The 16,890-nt window shown below is 35.7% G+C and overlaps 1 protein-coding gene across 1 annotated transcript in view; it reads left to right on the top strand.

Annotated features, from left to right (window-relative positions):
* Samtor (S-adenosylmethionine sensor upstream of mTORC1) overlaps window positions 1-16,890 on the top strand; it is a 46,150-nt gene that overhangs the window by 17,835 nt on the left and 11,425 nt on the right. Inside the window, exon 3 of the mRNA XM_050145860.1 lies at window positions 12,026-12,196. Coding sequence (XP_050001817.1) covers window positions 12,026-12,196 — 171 coding nt within the window. The remainder of the gene's footprint in view (window positions 1-12,025; window positions 12,197-16,890) is intronic.

The raw sequence follows: 16,890 nt of genomic DNA on the forward strand, positions 1-16,890 counted from the left end.
CTGCATTACCTTTTGCTAGAGGACCTAAGAGACCCATATGGGATTGGATGTGTGTTATGTATATAGGGTGATTCCTATTCCTGAATATTTCTTGTAACTGAATATATAATAAAGTCAATTCTGTGTATCATCTGGTATAAATTAAGTGGTTTCAATATGCAAAACAACTTTTTCTGCATGCTGTGAATCAGTAACTATGTAGAGAGGTTCCTTACAATCCCTTAGTACCATGAGAGTAGCATATAGTTCTGACTTTTGAACAGTATCATAATAGCTTAAATTCACTTTGGTTAAATGTTCTCATTTGTAACCTGCCTTTACTGATGTGTTTGCATCATATAAAGTATAGGGGCTCCAGATATTGGTGTTTATCATACAGTGCAAGGAAGGATCCAGTTAGTTCTTTTTATAAGATGAATTCTCTTGCTTTTGGATATTTGTTGTTAATCTCTCCCAAAAAATTACCACAAGCTCTTTGCCAGGGTTCACTTTCTGCCCATAATTTGTCAGTTTCATCTTTAGTGAATGGTAATACAATTTCTCTTTAGTCTATTCTTGCCGATTGATGAAGGATCAGTTTTCCTTTTCAAAATTAACTTAAATCTTTTCCACTTAAGTTTTTACTTTTTCTTTACTCTGTTTATGTGGTAAAAAACGATCTATTAGAAGATAATATCTTCCCTCTGCATTCAAATTCTTGTAGTGGAATGTTTGGAGGGTAACATGACCAGAATGTAGTTAAGCTTCAAATCCACATGATCCACATGTGCAATCTGTAATTTATTTTCTACCAAAGATGATTCTCTTTCAGCTTTAGCTGATAATTTCCTGGGACTATTTAAGTCCTTGTCCCCATCTAAGGTTTGGTTTAATCAGTTCATCAGGTTTTATCCCACTAGTGGGCCATAGATTGGAAATGTCTCCTACCAATCTTTGAAAGCTATTAAGAATCTGCAATTGATCTCTTCTTATTTGCACCTTTTGGGGTCTAATTTTTTGTAAACCTATTTTAATTGATGCCAACTATAAAAGCCATTCACAGCCCCAGACCTGCATATGGGGCTCCTGCTGGAGATAAATGCAGGGCTCCTGCCTCTCCTGGCTTGCCCAGTGGCTAGAGCATAAAACTCTTAATCTCAGAGTGGTGTTTTTGTGCCCCACGTTGAGCACCAGTATGTAGCATGTGTTCTAATAGGTCTTAATAATAAAAGCTCAGAGTTAGATATAGGGAGAAAATGCTGGTTGATCAGTGAGAAAAAGGAGCCAAACGTTACTTCTCAACTTCCCAGCCAAAAAGAGAGTGAGTTCCTGTTTCCTCTTGCCTTATTAATTCTTCTCTCCACCCAGCCACATCACTTCCTGTTTGTCTGTACAGACCTCTAGACCTCAATGGTTAGCTAGTAACTAGCTTTGCCCTCTGATCTTCAGGCAAGCTTTATTTATACAAACAAGATACCACCACAGTTGTGACCCTTTGCTGGAGTGGGAGGGATGAACAACCCTTTTACAGGGTTCTCCTAAGACCATTGGAAAACACAGATATTTACATTACAATTCCTAACAGCAAACTTGCAGTTATGAAGTTGAAAACAGTTTTATCTTTGGATGTCCCCACAGCATGAGGAACTAGAGTAAAGCGGCACAGCAGTAGGAAGCTCGAGAATCACTGCTCTGGGGGATTGTTGCAACTCAAATGTTTTTGTAAAAAGAAATCTTTTTGTTTTGTTTCGTTTTTCAAATCAGAGTTTATGTGTATAGCCCTGACTGTCCTGGAACGCATTCTGCAGATCAGGCAGCTATCCTGGAACTCATAGATACGCCTGCCTCTGCTTCCAAGTGCTGACATTAAAGGTGTGTGCAACCACCACTGAACTGCAAATAGAATTTTTTTTTTGGGGGGGGGGGGTGTTGTTGTTTGTTTGCTCTTTTGTGGTGGGGTCTCTCTGTGAAGCCTTGGCAGTCCTAGAATTCACTAGAATTCTAGGCAGTCACTAGAAATCAGGCTGGCCTGGAACTCAGAGATCCACTTATCTCTGCTGGTATTAAAGGTCTGCACCACCGCCACTAACACCACTGAACTGAAAAAAAAAAATGATATTTTTTGGGTGGTTGGGTGGTTGGTTGGTTAGTTTGGTTTGGTTTGGTTTTTTGAGACATGATCTCTCTGTGAATCCTTAGCAGTCCTAGAACCCACTCTGTAGACCAGGCTGACCTCTCTAACTCACAGAGATCTACCTGCTATGCTGGAATTAAAGGTGAGCGCCACCATTGCCCAGCTGTTAAAAGAAATGTTAGATGAAACTACATCTGAATTTTAGAAGTAGGCTCTTACCTTTATGGGAAATGCTATCACTTGGTTCGGGTGACACCTCTAGATTCTTCAAATAGGAAATGACATTTTGTCTTGTTGATCAATTCTATCTTTAACAGCCTTTGAAATAAATTACTTCTGTTTTTTTATTTTGTTTTTTTTCAAGACAGGGTTTCTCTGTATAATGGTCCTGGCTCTCCTGGAATCCCCTTTGTAGACAAGGCTGATCTTGAACTCAAAGGGATTCACACACACACAAACAAAAAAAAATTGCTGGGATAAAAAATATGTGCCCCTACTGCCCAGCATTTCTGTTAATATTTTTATGGGTGTACCATTCTTTAACACTTATTTGCTGCCATTGTTTTGTAAATAAGCATTTTCCATTATAAATTGATCATAATTATATTTCTTCAAAACGCCTAAGCTATGTTTATTTATAATTATTTCTGTTGACCAATTCTCACAATAAATAATTTCTATAGAGTAGATAGTTATAATTATGATAAACATTTCTGTAATATCATTGTAGTCTCATGTCTTGGAGTCATTTTTTTCTTTGTTGTTGGCCAATGAGAATAAATCAAAGCTTGTTTCTGTGTTCAGACACTGCTTTTGAGCAATTTATTGCTATCCAGTACAAAATAAGTTTTTACTTTCTTTGCTTTAGATGTACAATCTAACCTTTCAGAATCCTATTTGCTTTTAATGGAAGGTAGGATTTAATGTAAGGCAGCCAACTGGATGTCTTTTTGTTATTTTTGTGAAGAGAATTAGAAGTGAAGCACATGAGAGAAAAGGGCAGAGGGGGAGAGAGATTGAACGTCCTTAATCTGAAATGCTGCAAAATCCAGTAGTTTTTTGAGCACTGTTAATCACAAATGGAAAATTCTCCACATTCATGCTCAAAATATTAAAAATATTCCACATGCTGGAGACAAGAAAGGGGAGTAATAGGTTTGGAAAATTATGTAGCCAATGGGGAAATCAACATGAAAGTGTTTAAAAACAAAAGCAAAAAAATGGAACTGTCGTATGACCCACTTACACCGTTCTTTGGTATGTACCTGAAGTCACAGAACACAAAGATTATTATCTATCCAGTTTGTTGCTGTACTGATCACACTAGCTGAGAAATGGAACTTGTTGGGATGCCTGCCAGTAGATGAATGGATAAGGAAGATGTGTACATACACAAAGAAAAATGTGGTGTTTGAAGGAGAATGGGTGGAGTTGAGAAGTCATTATGGTAAATGAAATAAGCCAGACTCAGACAAATACCGATAGATTTCTCTCCAATGCACAACCTAGATTTAAAATTACAAGCATGCGCATGTGATCCACCCATTCTATTTCTAGGGCAGGAGACAAAAGGAGTGCAAATTAGAGTAAAATATAATTGTAAAAATGTAAGGAAATGCCATGGTAAAATGTGAAAAATTAATTTTAAAGTACGATGTAAAATTACCATTTATATAGCCATGTTGGTTATTGTCGTTTGTCATTTTAACACAAGTCAGGGTTATCTGCAAAAAGCAAACAACGATAAAATCAACTGAGAAAATGCCTCCATCAATTTGGCCTGTAGGTAAGCCTGGGGGGCATTTTCCTGTTTAGTAATTGATGTAGGAAGGCCCAGCCCACAGGGTAGTTCGACCCCTAGGCAGGTGGTTCTGGGTTGAGTCTGTAAATTGACTAAGCAAGCCAGTAAGCACCACATCTCCATGACCTCTGTTTCAGTTCCTGCTTCAGATTTCCACCTTTAACTCCTTTCCTGACTTCCTTCATGCTGAACTGCAATTACAATATGTAAGCTTAAGAAAACCCTTTCCTCCCCAAGTTGCTTCTGATCTTGGTGTTTATCACAACAATAGAGAGCAGTCTATGATACTCTCTATTAGTAGTTTGAGCCTGTGTCCGTTTAACAGAATTATAATAGTAAGTTTACACCTGTGACTTGTGTGCTTTCTAAGCATGGATTCTTGGTCAGATTTGCACTGCCAGGCATTGTGGAACAGGTCTCAAATCCTTTATTCAGAAAGTAGTTGGTTACTCTCATAGTATTTGTTCTGCTATTGCACCCATAGTCATAACTTGCCATACCACTTATTATTGTAGTTCAGAGTCTTGATGATCTCACCCCTGCCCCTGCAGCAGCCCACATAGCAACAGTTGACTTTAACAGATGAAGAAAATTTGGTTGTATATAGTTATCACATTTCTTAGTCACTAGTTGTTGGTCACCTAGATATTTCCGCATCCTAGCTATTGTGAATAGAGCAGCAAAGAGCATGTGGCAAATACAGCCCTTTCATTTGGTAGTACGTGTCTTAATTGTTTGAGTAGCCACCACACTGATCTCCTTAGTGCCTTCCAGTATCTATTCTTTATTAACTGTAGGTAATAGCATGTTATATGTAGGTTCCTACCCTTTATTACTTAAGAGTGGAGATCATGCTCTTTGCTATTATGATAGATGTTCCCGGAGAAATAGGAGCAATGTGTGTGTATTTGTACACGACACATTTATGTACTTCTGTGTGGGTATATAGTAACAGATTGGCTACAAAGAACTGACTCATATAATTAAGAAGTCTTATATATCCTAAAACCTTCGTTTTAACTGTTAGATGAGTAAAGCAGGTTGCTCCTGGTTTAATCCAGCGAGTCCAAAGTCTAAACAGAATAATTTCCTTAAATAACTAGAAACTCCTGCCTATCTTCAAAGAACTCCACCTTTTCCTGCCATCTGGATCAAACTAAACTAATTTTCCGGCTTTGGAGATTATGGGCTTTTTGGCTAGGACTACATAATCTCTTAAAGGAGAACCATATGTTTATTGTATTAGTGTATTGAAATGTCATACTATAGTCTTAAATGGTCTTCCTTACAGTGCCAATTAAATATATTTAGAAAAAGTTTTTTGAGTTGCAGACTAAGCTTTTGTAACTTCATTGGTTTGTATTTATGTAGTTCACCTGTTTGGGGTATTTCCCCAACACCACTGAAGCAGAAAACTAAATCACAGTGAGTATCATAACTTGACACATGTTTCACTGTCTACCTCACAGTTGATTTTGTTTTACAATTTTTTCACTTACTTATCTATATTATTGATCTATGACTAATGTCAGTATTTTAATTATAGACTTACATAATATCTTAACATTATTGGTTGTCATTTATCCTACCCACCCTTTTACTTTTTCAGAATTTCTTTTTTTAAAAAAAATATTTATTTATTTATTTATTATGTATACGATATTCTGTCTGTGTGTATGCCTGAAGGCCAGCAGAGGGCACCAGACCCCATTACAGATGGTTGTGAGCCACCATGTGGTTGCTGGGAATTGAACTCAGGACCTTTGTAAGAAGCAGGCAATGCTCTCAACCTCTAAGCCATTTCTCCAGCCCCAGAATTTCTTGATTGTTTGTTTTTTCCATGTTTATCTTAGAATAAGCTGGTTTACTCATTTTTAATTGTTTGAGATGAAATTATAAATTGTAAAAACTGATGCTTTCACATTGTTGCATCATCTTGCCCATGAAAAATGTATTTCATTTGTTTTTTTTTTCTACTTTTTAGTCTGTATTTCAAAATTTTCTCCATGGTGGTTATGCATAGCTCTTACTTTATTGCTAAGTAACTTAAGTTTTGTTGCTGTTATAAATATGAACTTCCATTTCATTACATATTCTAACAGCCTAGGGTATGTATTTGTTTTGAACATGTTTATGGGTACTTGTCATTTTGTGTTTCATATATATCACCATTTTACATAATTTTATTACTGCTTGTGTGTTATTGATTCTCTTAGGTTGCCCAGATATTCACAGTACCATCTGAATACATTGTTTTATTTCTTCCTCTCCAGTTCATTTGACCCAGCTCCTTGTTTTTACACCTGAACCATCTTGTCAGCTCTAGTGTCTGTTTCTTGAGTATGAACACAATATGAGCAACTGTGTCAGGCTCCTTGACTTCACAGTTATGATGAACTATGACACAGAATGAACCCTTCTCCTTAAATTGCTTTTGTCAAGAAGATTTTATCACAGCAACAGGAAAGGAGATGGAGACAAGAAACAAGGCTCACTTCTCTTAGGCTTCAGTTTTTCCTAGTTCCTATTATGTAAGATTTCTTTTATTCCTTGCTTTCCCCCACCCACAGTTTTTATTTTATTTATATTTGTGAGAGTGGGAGATCAGAAGATAACTATTGGGAAATGACTCCTTGTACCCAAAGATCCAGAGACCAGGCTTGGCCTGTAAGCATTTTTAATATTTAACAAAAGATGCCATCTTTTCTCTAGGATATGGTTTTTGGCCTCTTTTGTCTACTACCAGATGGCTATAGTTATGGGTACTCCTGTTTAAATTTTCTGTTTCATTCCATTTGGCTTTTATTCCATGTTGGTTTTTGTGCCAGTACCATAGTGGTATTATTATTATTATTATTATTATTATTATTATTATTATTATTATTACTGTTACTCTGTAATATATTTTAGGATCTAGGATGGTGATCCCTCCAATATTTTTTTTTTTCTGCTTAGGGTTGCTTTGGCTATGCAATCTTTTCTGTTTTTATATGGGATGTTGTGGTTCCTTTTATTGGGATTTCATTGAATCTGTAATTGCTTTTGGTTATAGCCATTTTCACAATATTAATTCTACTAATCTTTGAACACTGGGAGTCTTTTAAAAGTAGGTCTATCTACTTCAAAATGATTTAATTAAGGAAAATCCCTCACAGGTGTGCCCTCCCACTTGGGTTTTAGTTGATTCCTGATGTAGTCAAGTTGACAACCAAGAGTAGCCACCATACTGGTGTATGATATCATATTGTCTACAAATACGGATAATTGGTTTCTTTTTTCCCCCATTCCTTTAATTTCCATCTCTTGCTATATTGCTCTAGCTCATGCCTCCAATATTGTTTGAAAAAAAAAAAAAAGGTATTTTACAATCCTGACTGTGGGTTTGTCATCCCGAACCTTTGTTACTGTTGAGTTATGTTCCTTCCAGTCCTACTCTCTAGGACATTTATCATGAACTTTGGATTTTGTCAAATGCGTCTATTAAGATGATCATGGGTTTTTGTCTTTAAGCCCTCTTATATCATTTATTATATTTATTGATATATAATTAAGTATGTTGAACCATCCAGCATTTTCTCGATAAAGCCAACTTGATCTTCATGGATGATCATCTTTGCTTTTCATTTAAAATATATTTTGATACTGTATATTTTCATTATATTATTTCCCTTCCCCCAACTTCACCCTTCCCTACCCCCTCCAAAAATCCCAAACAAACAGTAAACAAAAAATGAAAACAAATAAAAAGCTAGTAAGACCAAAAAATAACAACAAAATGAAACAAGAAGTCCACAAAAGACAAACATAGAGCCCCTTTTGTATTGTCCAACTACTCCTGGACTTGCTCTGTACTAAGCTTAACAGTATTTCATTCAGAGTGCTTGCGTCTGTGTTCCTCAGGCATATCGGCCTGTCAGTTGTCTTAGTTTCATTGCTGTTGTTTTTTTTATCTGGTTTGGGTAGTATAGTAATACTGACTCATAGAATAAGTTTAGGAACGTTCCTCCTAGTTCTACTCTTTTGAATAACGTAAGAATGATTGGTTGTGGTTCTTTGAAAGTCTGGTAAAGTTCTGTTGTGAATCCATCTGGGCCTGGGTGTTTCTTAGTCAAAAGACTTTCTATAACTGAATTTCCTGTGTTATTATGGATCTGTTTAGACTATTGAGCAGTCATTGGTTTAAATTTGGTAGCTTGGAAATTTATCCATTTCATTTAGATTTTCCAACTTAACAGAGTACAGGTTTTTTTCAAGTATTCCCTTGTCACATTCTGAATTTCTCAGCGTGTGTGTGAGAGCTGTTGTAATGTTTCCCTGATCATTTCTTTTCTTTTGGGAAGGGTAGGGTTCGTTGGGCTGAGTATATGTCTTGTTTATCTCTTCAAAGAATCAGCTCTTAAATGTATTAATTCCTTGTATTGTATGTTTATATTTCATTAATTTTTACTTTGATTTTTCTTAATGTTTGTTTCCTGGGTTTAAGTTTTCTTCTCGTTTTTCTAAATTTTTGAATTGAACCATTAAGTCGTTTATTGGTGCTCTTCCTAGCTATGTAATATGTAGGTACTTAGGGCTATAAATATTTCTTTCAGAGCTGCTTTTAATGTGCCCCATAGGTTTTGTTGTTTTTCATTTTGATTTAGTTCTAGGATAGTTTGATTATTTTTTTCTTGATTCTTTTTCCCTTTGATCCATTCCTCCTCATTCAGTAGTGAGTTGTTTAGTCTTCATGAATCTGTACACTTACTAAAGTTTTATTCACTGTCAATTTTATTTATTTATTTATTTATTTATTTATTTATTTATTTTTGCGCAATGATGTTGAAGGAGCTGCGGGCCGCGTTCCTGCCGCCCGGCTCCTGGCTGCCAGCTAGCTTATGCCCAGAAATAATTACACGGAAACTGTATTCTTTTAAACACTGCCTGGCCCATTAGTTCAAGCCTCTTATTGGCTAGCTCTTACATACTGATCTAACCCATTGCTAATATTCTGTGTAGCACCACGAGCTGATTTACTAGGAAAGATCTTAACCTGCTTCTGTCTGGAGTGGGAGAATCATAGCGACTGCCTGACTCGGCTTCTTTCTCCCAGCATTCTATTCTGTCTACTCTGCCTACCTAATTTTCTGTCCTCTCAGGCCAAGCAGTTTTCTTTATTAGTTAACCAACGAAAGCAACATATAAGATACAAGACCCACCTCCATCACACTGGTCAGATAGGATGCATGAAATTATCAGTATTTTTTAGGTTAGTTTGGGGTCCCAGCATGTGGTTTATATTAGAGAAGTTTTCATGGGCTTCTGAGTAGAATGTAGATTCTTTGATGTTTGGTTGAAATATTTTGTAGTTATCTCTTAGGTTCATTTGATATAATATTTTTAATTCTGAGATTTCTCATTTTGTTTGTTTGTTTTGTCCAGATACCCTGTCTATTGGATGAATTAAAGTGTTGAAATCACTTACTATAATTGGGGTTTATTCTATTTGTATACTTTTTTTTTTTTTTTTTTTGGTTTTTAGAGACAGGGTTTCTCTGTGGTTTTGGAGCCTGTCCTGGAACTAGCTCTTGTAGACCAGGCTGGTCTCGAACTCACAGAGATCCGCCTGCCTCTGCCTCCCGAGTGCTGGGATTAAAGGCGTGCGCCACCACCGCCCGGCTTATTTGTATGCTTTTTATGAAATTGGGTACATCAGTGTTTGGTGAATTTATGTTTAGTATTGTGTTATTTTCTTGATTAATTGGTATCTTGATTGTAGTGAAGTGCCCTTTGTTTCTTTTAATTGCTTTTAGTTTGAGGTATATTTTGTTACATGTTAAGTTGACTATGTGTGCTTGTTCCTGATCCCATTTGCCTGGAATACTTTTTTCCATCCTTTCATTTTAAGGTGGTGCCTATTTTTCAAGCTGAGTTTCTTGTATAAAATAAAAGATAGATTTTGTTTCTTATCCATTCAGCTAGCCTATGTCTTGATGATGGATGTTTAAGTTCTTACAGAAAGGTTTGTATAGATTGCAGTCATTAGTTGTGCTTTGTAGTTCCTTAATTACAGCTTCATTATTGTTTATTTCTAGAGTCTCTTGGCTGTGTTTAGACTCTCTTCTGTTAGAAGTATTGCTTCCAGTATTCTGCTTAGTGTTTTTATTATTGGGTTGGATATGAAGTTTTTTAGACTATTTGGGTCAAGGGAAGGTTTTTTTTTTTTTTTCTACTTCAACTGTGGCAAACAGTTTTCCTGGTTGCAGTAGCTTAGGTTGACAGCCATAGTCTTTTAGAACTTGGAATATCTTGCTCCAGAAGGCTTTCAGAGTTCCCACTAAGAAATCAACTGTTATTCTGATGGTTTTTCCTTTATATGTAACTTTTTTCGTTTTACAACTTTCAACATTTTTCTTTATTCCATGTATTTAGTGTTTAAACTATGATATGTCATGAGGTGTTTCTTTTCTAGTCTCGTCTATTTGCTGCTCTGTGCACTTCTATTTGCATAGGTATGTCGTTCCTTAGTTTGGGGAAGTTTTCTTCTACACTCTTGTTAACCCACGATACTTCTCCCTCACATTTCTTGGTGTCTCATTTGTTTTGTATGTTCCTTTCCTGTGCTTCAGATTTTTTAAAAATATTCTTTGTTTATTTGGTCTAGATCCTCTATTCTATCTTTGTATACTGATAGTCTATCTTCTGCTTGATTCTTTCTTCTTGTATCCAAGGCTTTCCCCTGAGTTTTCTAATTGAGATATTGAGTTTTTCAATTCTGTCTTCATTTCAGTTTGTGTTCTCTTCAACAGTTCTATTTATTGAATTCTATTTTCAAATCCTGAATTATCTTCATTTAGCGGTGTATTTGTATTTTCTTAGATATCACTCAGGAGTTTATTGTTATCCTCTTGGAATTTAATGAACTATTTGTTCATTCTTCTTTAAATTAGATTAATTCTTTGATAAAATTTATAATTTTCCTAACTATCGAATACTTCTATAGGACTGATAAGTTGGATATAAGACAGACTGCCTTTGCTGTTTGTGTTGTTTTGTTTTTGTAAGATAATTGAGGCCTGGGAACTCTTTTTGTGTTTGATGTAAGAATTGGGCCTGCCTTAGATTGGGCTACTGTAGTAACTGATGGTGAGCTGTTCAACTGGACCAGGCGAAGATGACTCCCAACAACAAATCTGGAGCTGCAATAGTAGGTGTAGAGATTACAGTGAGTAAAAAGAAGGTTGGAATAGCTAAAGAACATCTCACCAGTCAAAGATGGATCATGAACAAAGCAGACTCAAAGCCCAACAAGCAGATTGGAACTAGGGCTGTGGGTGTGGAAATGACAACAGGTAGGGTGAATCATGGGATAAGAAAGAAACTGCTCATCCACCCAGCAAAGGTAGCACTTGAAAGAAAGGGTTAGGGATCTTAGGTTGCAGTCTGAGCTATGCTCGTATATAGATAGCAAATATATGGGGGACAGATAGCAAATGGAGATGTCACTTACCTAATGAGAGTGGCTTAGGAACCACCCTATTTAACATTTTTATACAATAATGTTTTGAAATTGTAATTATATTCAGTGTTCTCAAGAGGAACAGAACTGATTGAATCAATCAGTCTTATCTAGAAAGAAAGAAAGAAAGAAAGAAAGAAAGAAAGAAAGAAAGAAAGAAAGAAAGAAAGAAAGAAAGGAGGATTCATTAAAGTAGTTTACTGTAAATCCAGTAGGCTTTAACACCAAGGAAGGAATGAGCCAGAGAGCCCAGTGGCAAACAGGCAAAGAACAAGTGCTTCTTTCTTCCCCGTCCTTCATATAGGCTGCCAATAGAAGGTGTGGCCCAGATTTAAGGTACTTCTTCCTGCCTCAGAGGTCTGGATTTAGGGTGGGTCTTCTCATCTTAATGATCCAATCAAGAAAAATCTCTCACAGTTGTACCCAGCCACTTGTCCAGATATAGTCAAGTTAACAAACAAGAATAGCCATCACTGTAATATTTGACCTTTTAAAATGGGACCTTTTTATTTGAAAGTTTCCCACCTTGAATAATGAATGGTGGGGTTTTTGTTTGTTTGTTTTACTTCATCACGTCTAATGTTTTAAAATACAACTTCATTTTGGTTTTTAGTATATGCAGAGAGTATTTCCAAAATGGTGGGAAGAGAAAAGCACTTGAGAAAGATGAGAAAAGAGCTGTACTCGCCACTAAGACCACTCCAGCCTTAAACGTGCACGAGTCTTCTAAACTTGAAGGTCGTTTAACAAACCTCAGCTTTACAAGTCCTGAATTTATAACTGAGTAAGTATACTTTATCTGTTGCAGTCAACATTTTCCCATTTAGCTGTGTTGATGTGAATAATGCAATAGAGTGGCTTACATAGAATAAAATAGAGTAATACTTAATACATAGTAGCAGGCCATTTATTTTCTCCTCTGGTATATGTAAGTTTCAGAAACAAAAATTTATAATGTTAAGTATATTAAGTATAGGAAAACTTAGTGTTCCTATAGCATATGTTGTCCATATAAAAATGAAAACAGTGTGGTTTATTAAATGTTATAATGACAATTATACGTTGTGACAATTAAATGCTATTATGTCAAAGAACCAAAGCAGTGAGAAACCAATTAAACTGTTTAAAGTATTTAGCTACTAAGAAATTGCAAATAAAATATATTAATACTAACCAACCATCATCATGTTGTTGAATTGAAAATGTGTCTGTTGGTGATATATGTATGCATATGGATATAGGTATAAACTATACATGAGTATTATAGTCCAATTAATCATTATTATTAAAGTTATGTATGCATATTACTGTCAGAATAAATTTGATGTCAAATAACTTATGTTTGAGAGTTACAGAAACATTCTTGATAAATGCTGAAATTTGATAATAGCAAAATTAAATTCTCAAACAATTTCAGAACTGTTGATGCCAGAATAGAATTATCTTTGGTTATTCTGACCTTAATACTTTGTTAAAAGTATTACCTAGTTATGAATAATTATATATAAATAAAATCAACACATCATCATCACTAGGAAAGAATAAATCATCTTTACCTTAATTATTGCAAAGCTTATAATGACTTACTAAACATCTTGTACCTTACATGTCAAGAAATATATAAAATATTTTTAAGTTATTGACTAAGGCTATAGCTTAATGGTAGAGTACTTTCCTAGCATCTGTGAGGCCATAGGTTCAATCCCTAATACTGCCAAATAAATAAAATGTTGATAAAAATAAGGAGTTATATAGCTACATCAAATCAATTTGCTATGAAAAGCTTTAGCTCTGCATTTTCTATATGGTTCTTTAGCTTCAGTCTCTGAGGATTTTTTTATATATTTCTGTCATATTTTTCATTGATTCTTTAAACATAGTTTCTTTTAATTCTCTAAATGCTTTAAAAATTTTGCTTTTGAGGTGGGATCTTGTTATGTAACTCAATTGAATTTCTGAGTTCAAGCAATCGTTGCCTCATCTGCAGCTGAGACTGCAAATGTATACTTCATACCCATTTGGCCCTTTTACCTTCATTTTCTTGAAATTTTTATCTGCAAAATCTCATACTTTTCACTCACTCTGAGTGGATCACACTTTTATAATTTTTTTGCATGTTTTACAGTGTTCTGTTTGGGATTGGACATTGTTCCTAATCTCCCACAAAACTTGTCATTTGGGGTTTTCTCCTAAGAAGGGGGTCATGGAATAGGGTCCCTTTCTCCATCCTTCCTTCCTCCTTCCCTCCTTTCTTCTTTCTCTTTCCTCCTTGTGTCTCTTTTTCTTTTCTCTAGATTTAATTGTAATTCATCTTCAAGTAATGTGGATTGTGTATGTTGATGCCTGTGTTGCCTCTTTTTTAGTTGATTATTTTAAGTCAGTTTTCTAGGGTTTGTACCTCTATCTTCATAGCTGAATGATTAAACACTGATAGATTAGAAGCTGGGCCAGGATGACTCCCATCTTCTGCTTGTAAAGATTATTAAAGAAAGGGAAATGGTCCCTCAGTCATGGCTATGTTTTAATTGCACTTCTTTCTAGTTTTTTTTTTTTTTTTGCAGGGCACTTAAGACTTTTTGTGCAGTAAACACTATGCCCGTAAAGAATTTTGTAAACTCTTTCTGTGCCAATAAAACATTCACTTTTGCATAATATTCTTCATAAAAATTTCACATTGTGTGTGCCTCAGTCTAATGATCGAAATCTGCTAGATATTAAGAAAAACATGTCCTATATGATTATCTATTACTAAGTAGAGTATATGTGAGAGAAGATGGTATGATTGTCTATGTAGGATCTTTGTAGATGGTTCTAGGCTCTTGCACATTATTGTTGAATTGAGTCCAGTAAATGTCCATTTACCCAAATCTATCAACATTGTGTGCTTTCATGTTTTTGTTTTCTCTTTTGACATTGGAATAAATTGCCAATCCCTTGTATTAATATATAAGAATATTAATACAAAATGTACACTTGGACCTGAATGTAATGGTTTTTATTTACTTTGCTGAATGCTAATTCAAGAAGTTTGTAAATACCTGATCAGAAAGACTAGCAAAATTATCAAGATAACAGTCCATCACTGAATGAAGTCATGGTAGGAACCTGGAGGTAAGAACTGATTCAGGGGCATAGGGAAAGTGATGCTTACTAATTTGCTTCTCATGGCTTGTTCAGCCTGTTTTCTTATAATGTCCAAGACCACCTGTCTTGGAATGGATTGTCCCTAGAGAGCTGAACCTACCCACATAAATCATTAATCAAGAAAATGTCCCCTCCAGGCTTTTTCACAGACAAATTTGATGGAGGGTTTTTTTTCTCAATTGAGATTCTTTCTAAATGACTCTATCTTGTGTTGACAAACACAGACCTTCACATCCATCATTTGAGAAGCTTCTTATTAAAGTGGGTGGTGGTTGACACAGAGATTCATAACTGGGCAAAGTATAGATAATTGACTTTGGCGTGCTGAGCCCCAAATAAAACTTCTGTTAGATCACCCCCTACCTACAAGGCTTAGGAAACGTCACAGCAGATAGAGCCGGAAGAGTATAAGAACCAGTGGTCACAGACTGTAGTGAATGTTCTCTGGATGTGACAGCACCATTGTACTCAGTAATGCATGGTATCTGTGGCTGCCTGTAGAAGATCAGCACATGAGTAAGCTGGTTAGCATTGCAGCATGGGTGGGAAGGTAGACTCACAAGGGCCCACTCCTCCCTGAGAGCTGTTGATAGTTGATGGCTGCTGGTGGAAGAAAAGTCAGGGTTGGGTTTTTTTTTCTTTCTTTTTCTTTTTTTCTTTTTTCTTTTTTTTTTTTTTTTTTTGAGGGGCATGGCTTCATGGCTTATCTTAGGTATCCATGTCCCACTACATGGCCCTATGTCTGTGTACATAGTGGCAGCAGGTTTTTTTTTTGTTTTTTTTTTTTTTTAAGACCAGGTTTCTCTGTATCACAGAGTTGGCTTTCCTAAAACCCACTTTGTAGACCAGACTGGTATGAAACTCACAGAGATCCACCTGCTGCTGCCTTCCTGGTGCTGGCATTAAAGGTGTGCGCCACCACCGCACAGCAGTGGGCTATAAAGGAAAAGAGATGAAGAGCATTTGAAGTTGGGAGGCAAAGACGAGGGTCTGAGAGAAGGTGGAAGAAGGGATATGATCAAAATACATTGCATGAATGTATGAAAATCAAAAATCCTAGAGCTCTGACCTTCCAAATTACTGGTTGTCAAGAATGAATGTAGTAGTGATGATAGAAATTCAATTATCATTTGATTAACAACTCATTTGGGAAATCATTATGAGACCAGAACCATGATCAAACTTCTGTAGTAACTGTATTTAGAGGAAAGTCACGACTGCAAAGCATTTTCTTTTGTTGTTGTTTTTATTGAGCTATACATTTCTGTTCTCTCCCTATAAAGTATTTTCTATTGAAATAAGTACTGTTTTGAGGATTCTATGAAATAAATGTGCCTTCTTAGTAAGAGTTTTAAATCATTTAAACATTTTGCTAATCTCATTTTTTTATTTAATTTTGTGAACTATGTCCCCAACATCATTTAGATCTACTACCTAAAACAAATTATTATTACTTTGGTAAATGGAATTTAATCTAACTTGATCTAATGTAAATATAAATCTAGTGAGACCTTATGCAAAACTTTAGAAAGATAATTTAAGGAATGGAGCCTTCCATGTTTTCTTTTGAAATAAATAAAATTGCTGATTTTACCAGTAAGATACAAGCTAATTGGCTGTTTTTGGCTTTAACAACTAAGAGGTCATTGAAATTGAGGAATTTGTACTTTAAGGGTGACAACTAAGTTTTAGTGATTTGGAGTTGAGTTGGGAAGTTCCTAGTAGGCTGTTGGCAATCTTCAAGTGTGATACGGTTAGGGGAAAGGGTAATGAAGAAATACCTGGAAATGCAGACTGGGAATTCTACCCAACTTGGTGCAACACATATTCATTTGTACCTCATGTGCAGTGACCTGATTTGTCACTATTCTGAACCATCTAAATAAATACTTTAATGTTAACATAATCACATTTACAAAATTGTAAGACAGAGAGTAGCCCTCAGACTCCTGCCCAGATGTACAGGTCGGTTACAGAATCAGGCTGATTGAAGAGTAAGATATATAGCATTAGAATTTTAATCATCACCTACTATTTTCCTATGAGGACCACTTTTCTTTGTATGGTTTTTATTAATTAAATTTGTTCTTTAATAATTTCTTGCATGTATGTGATACATTCTGATTGCTTTCACCCCACTCTCCTCCCTTCTTCCTGTTGGTACTGTCCCTTGCTGTTATTCTCTTTGCCACATTCATGTCTCTCCTGTCTTTTTTTTTTTTTTTCGTGTCCCGCTGGGACTGACCAGAGTCATCTGTGTGTACTTGAGATTGGAGCTATGTTTTGGATCCTGGTGGGTCCACACTGCATGCATGACTGAATTTTATTTATTCA

This window comes from Alexandromys fortis, unplaced genomic scaffold, assembly GCF_014885135.2.
Source record: "Alexandromys fortis isolate MF-2015 unplaced genomic scaffold, M_Fortis_MF-2015_v1.1 scaffold_34, whole genome shotgun sequence".
Taxonomy (NCBI): domain Eukaryota; kingdom Metazoa; phylum Chordata; class Mammalia; order Rodentia; family Cricetidae; genus Alexandromys; species Alexandromys fortis.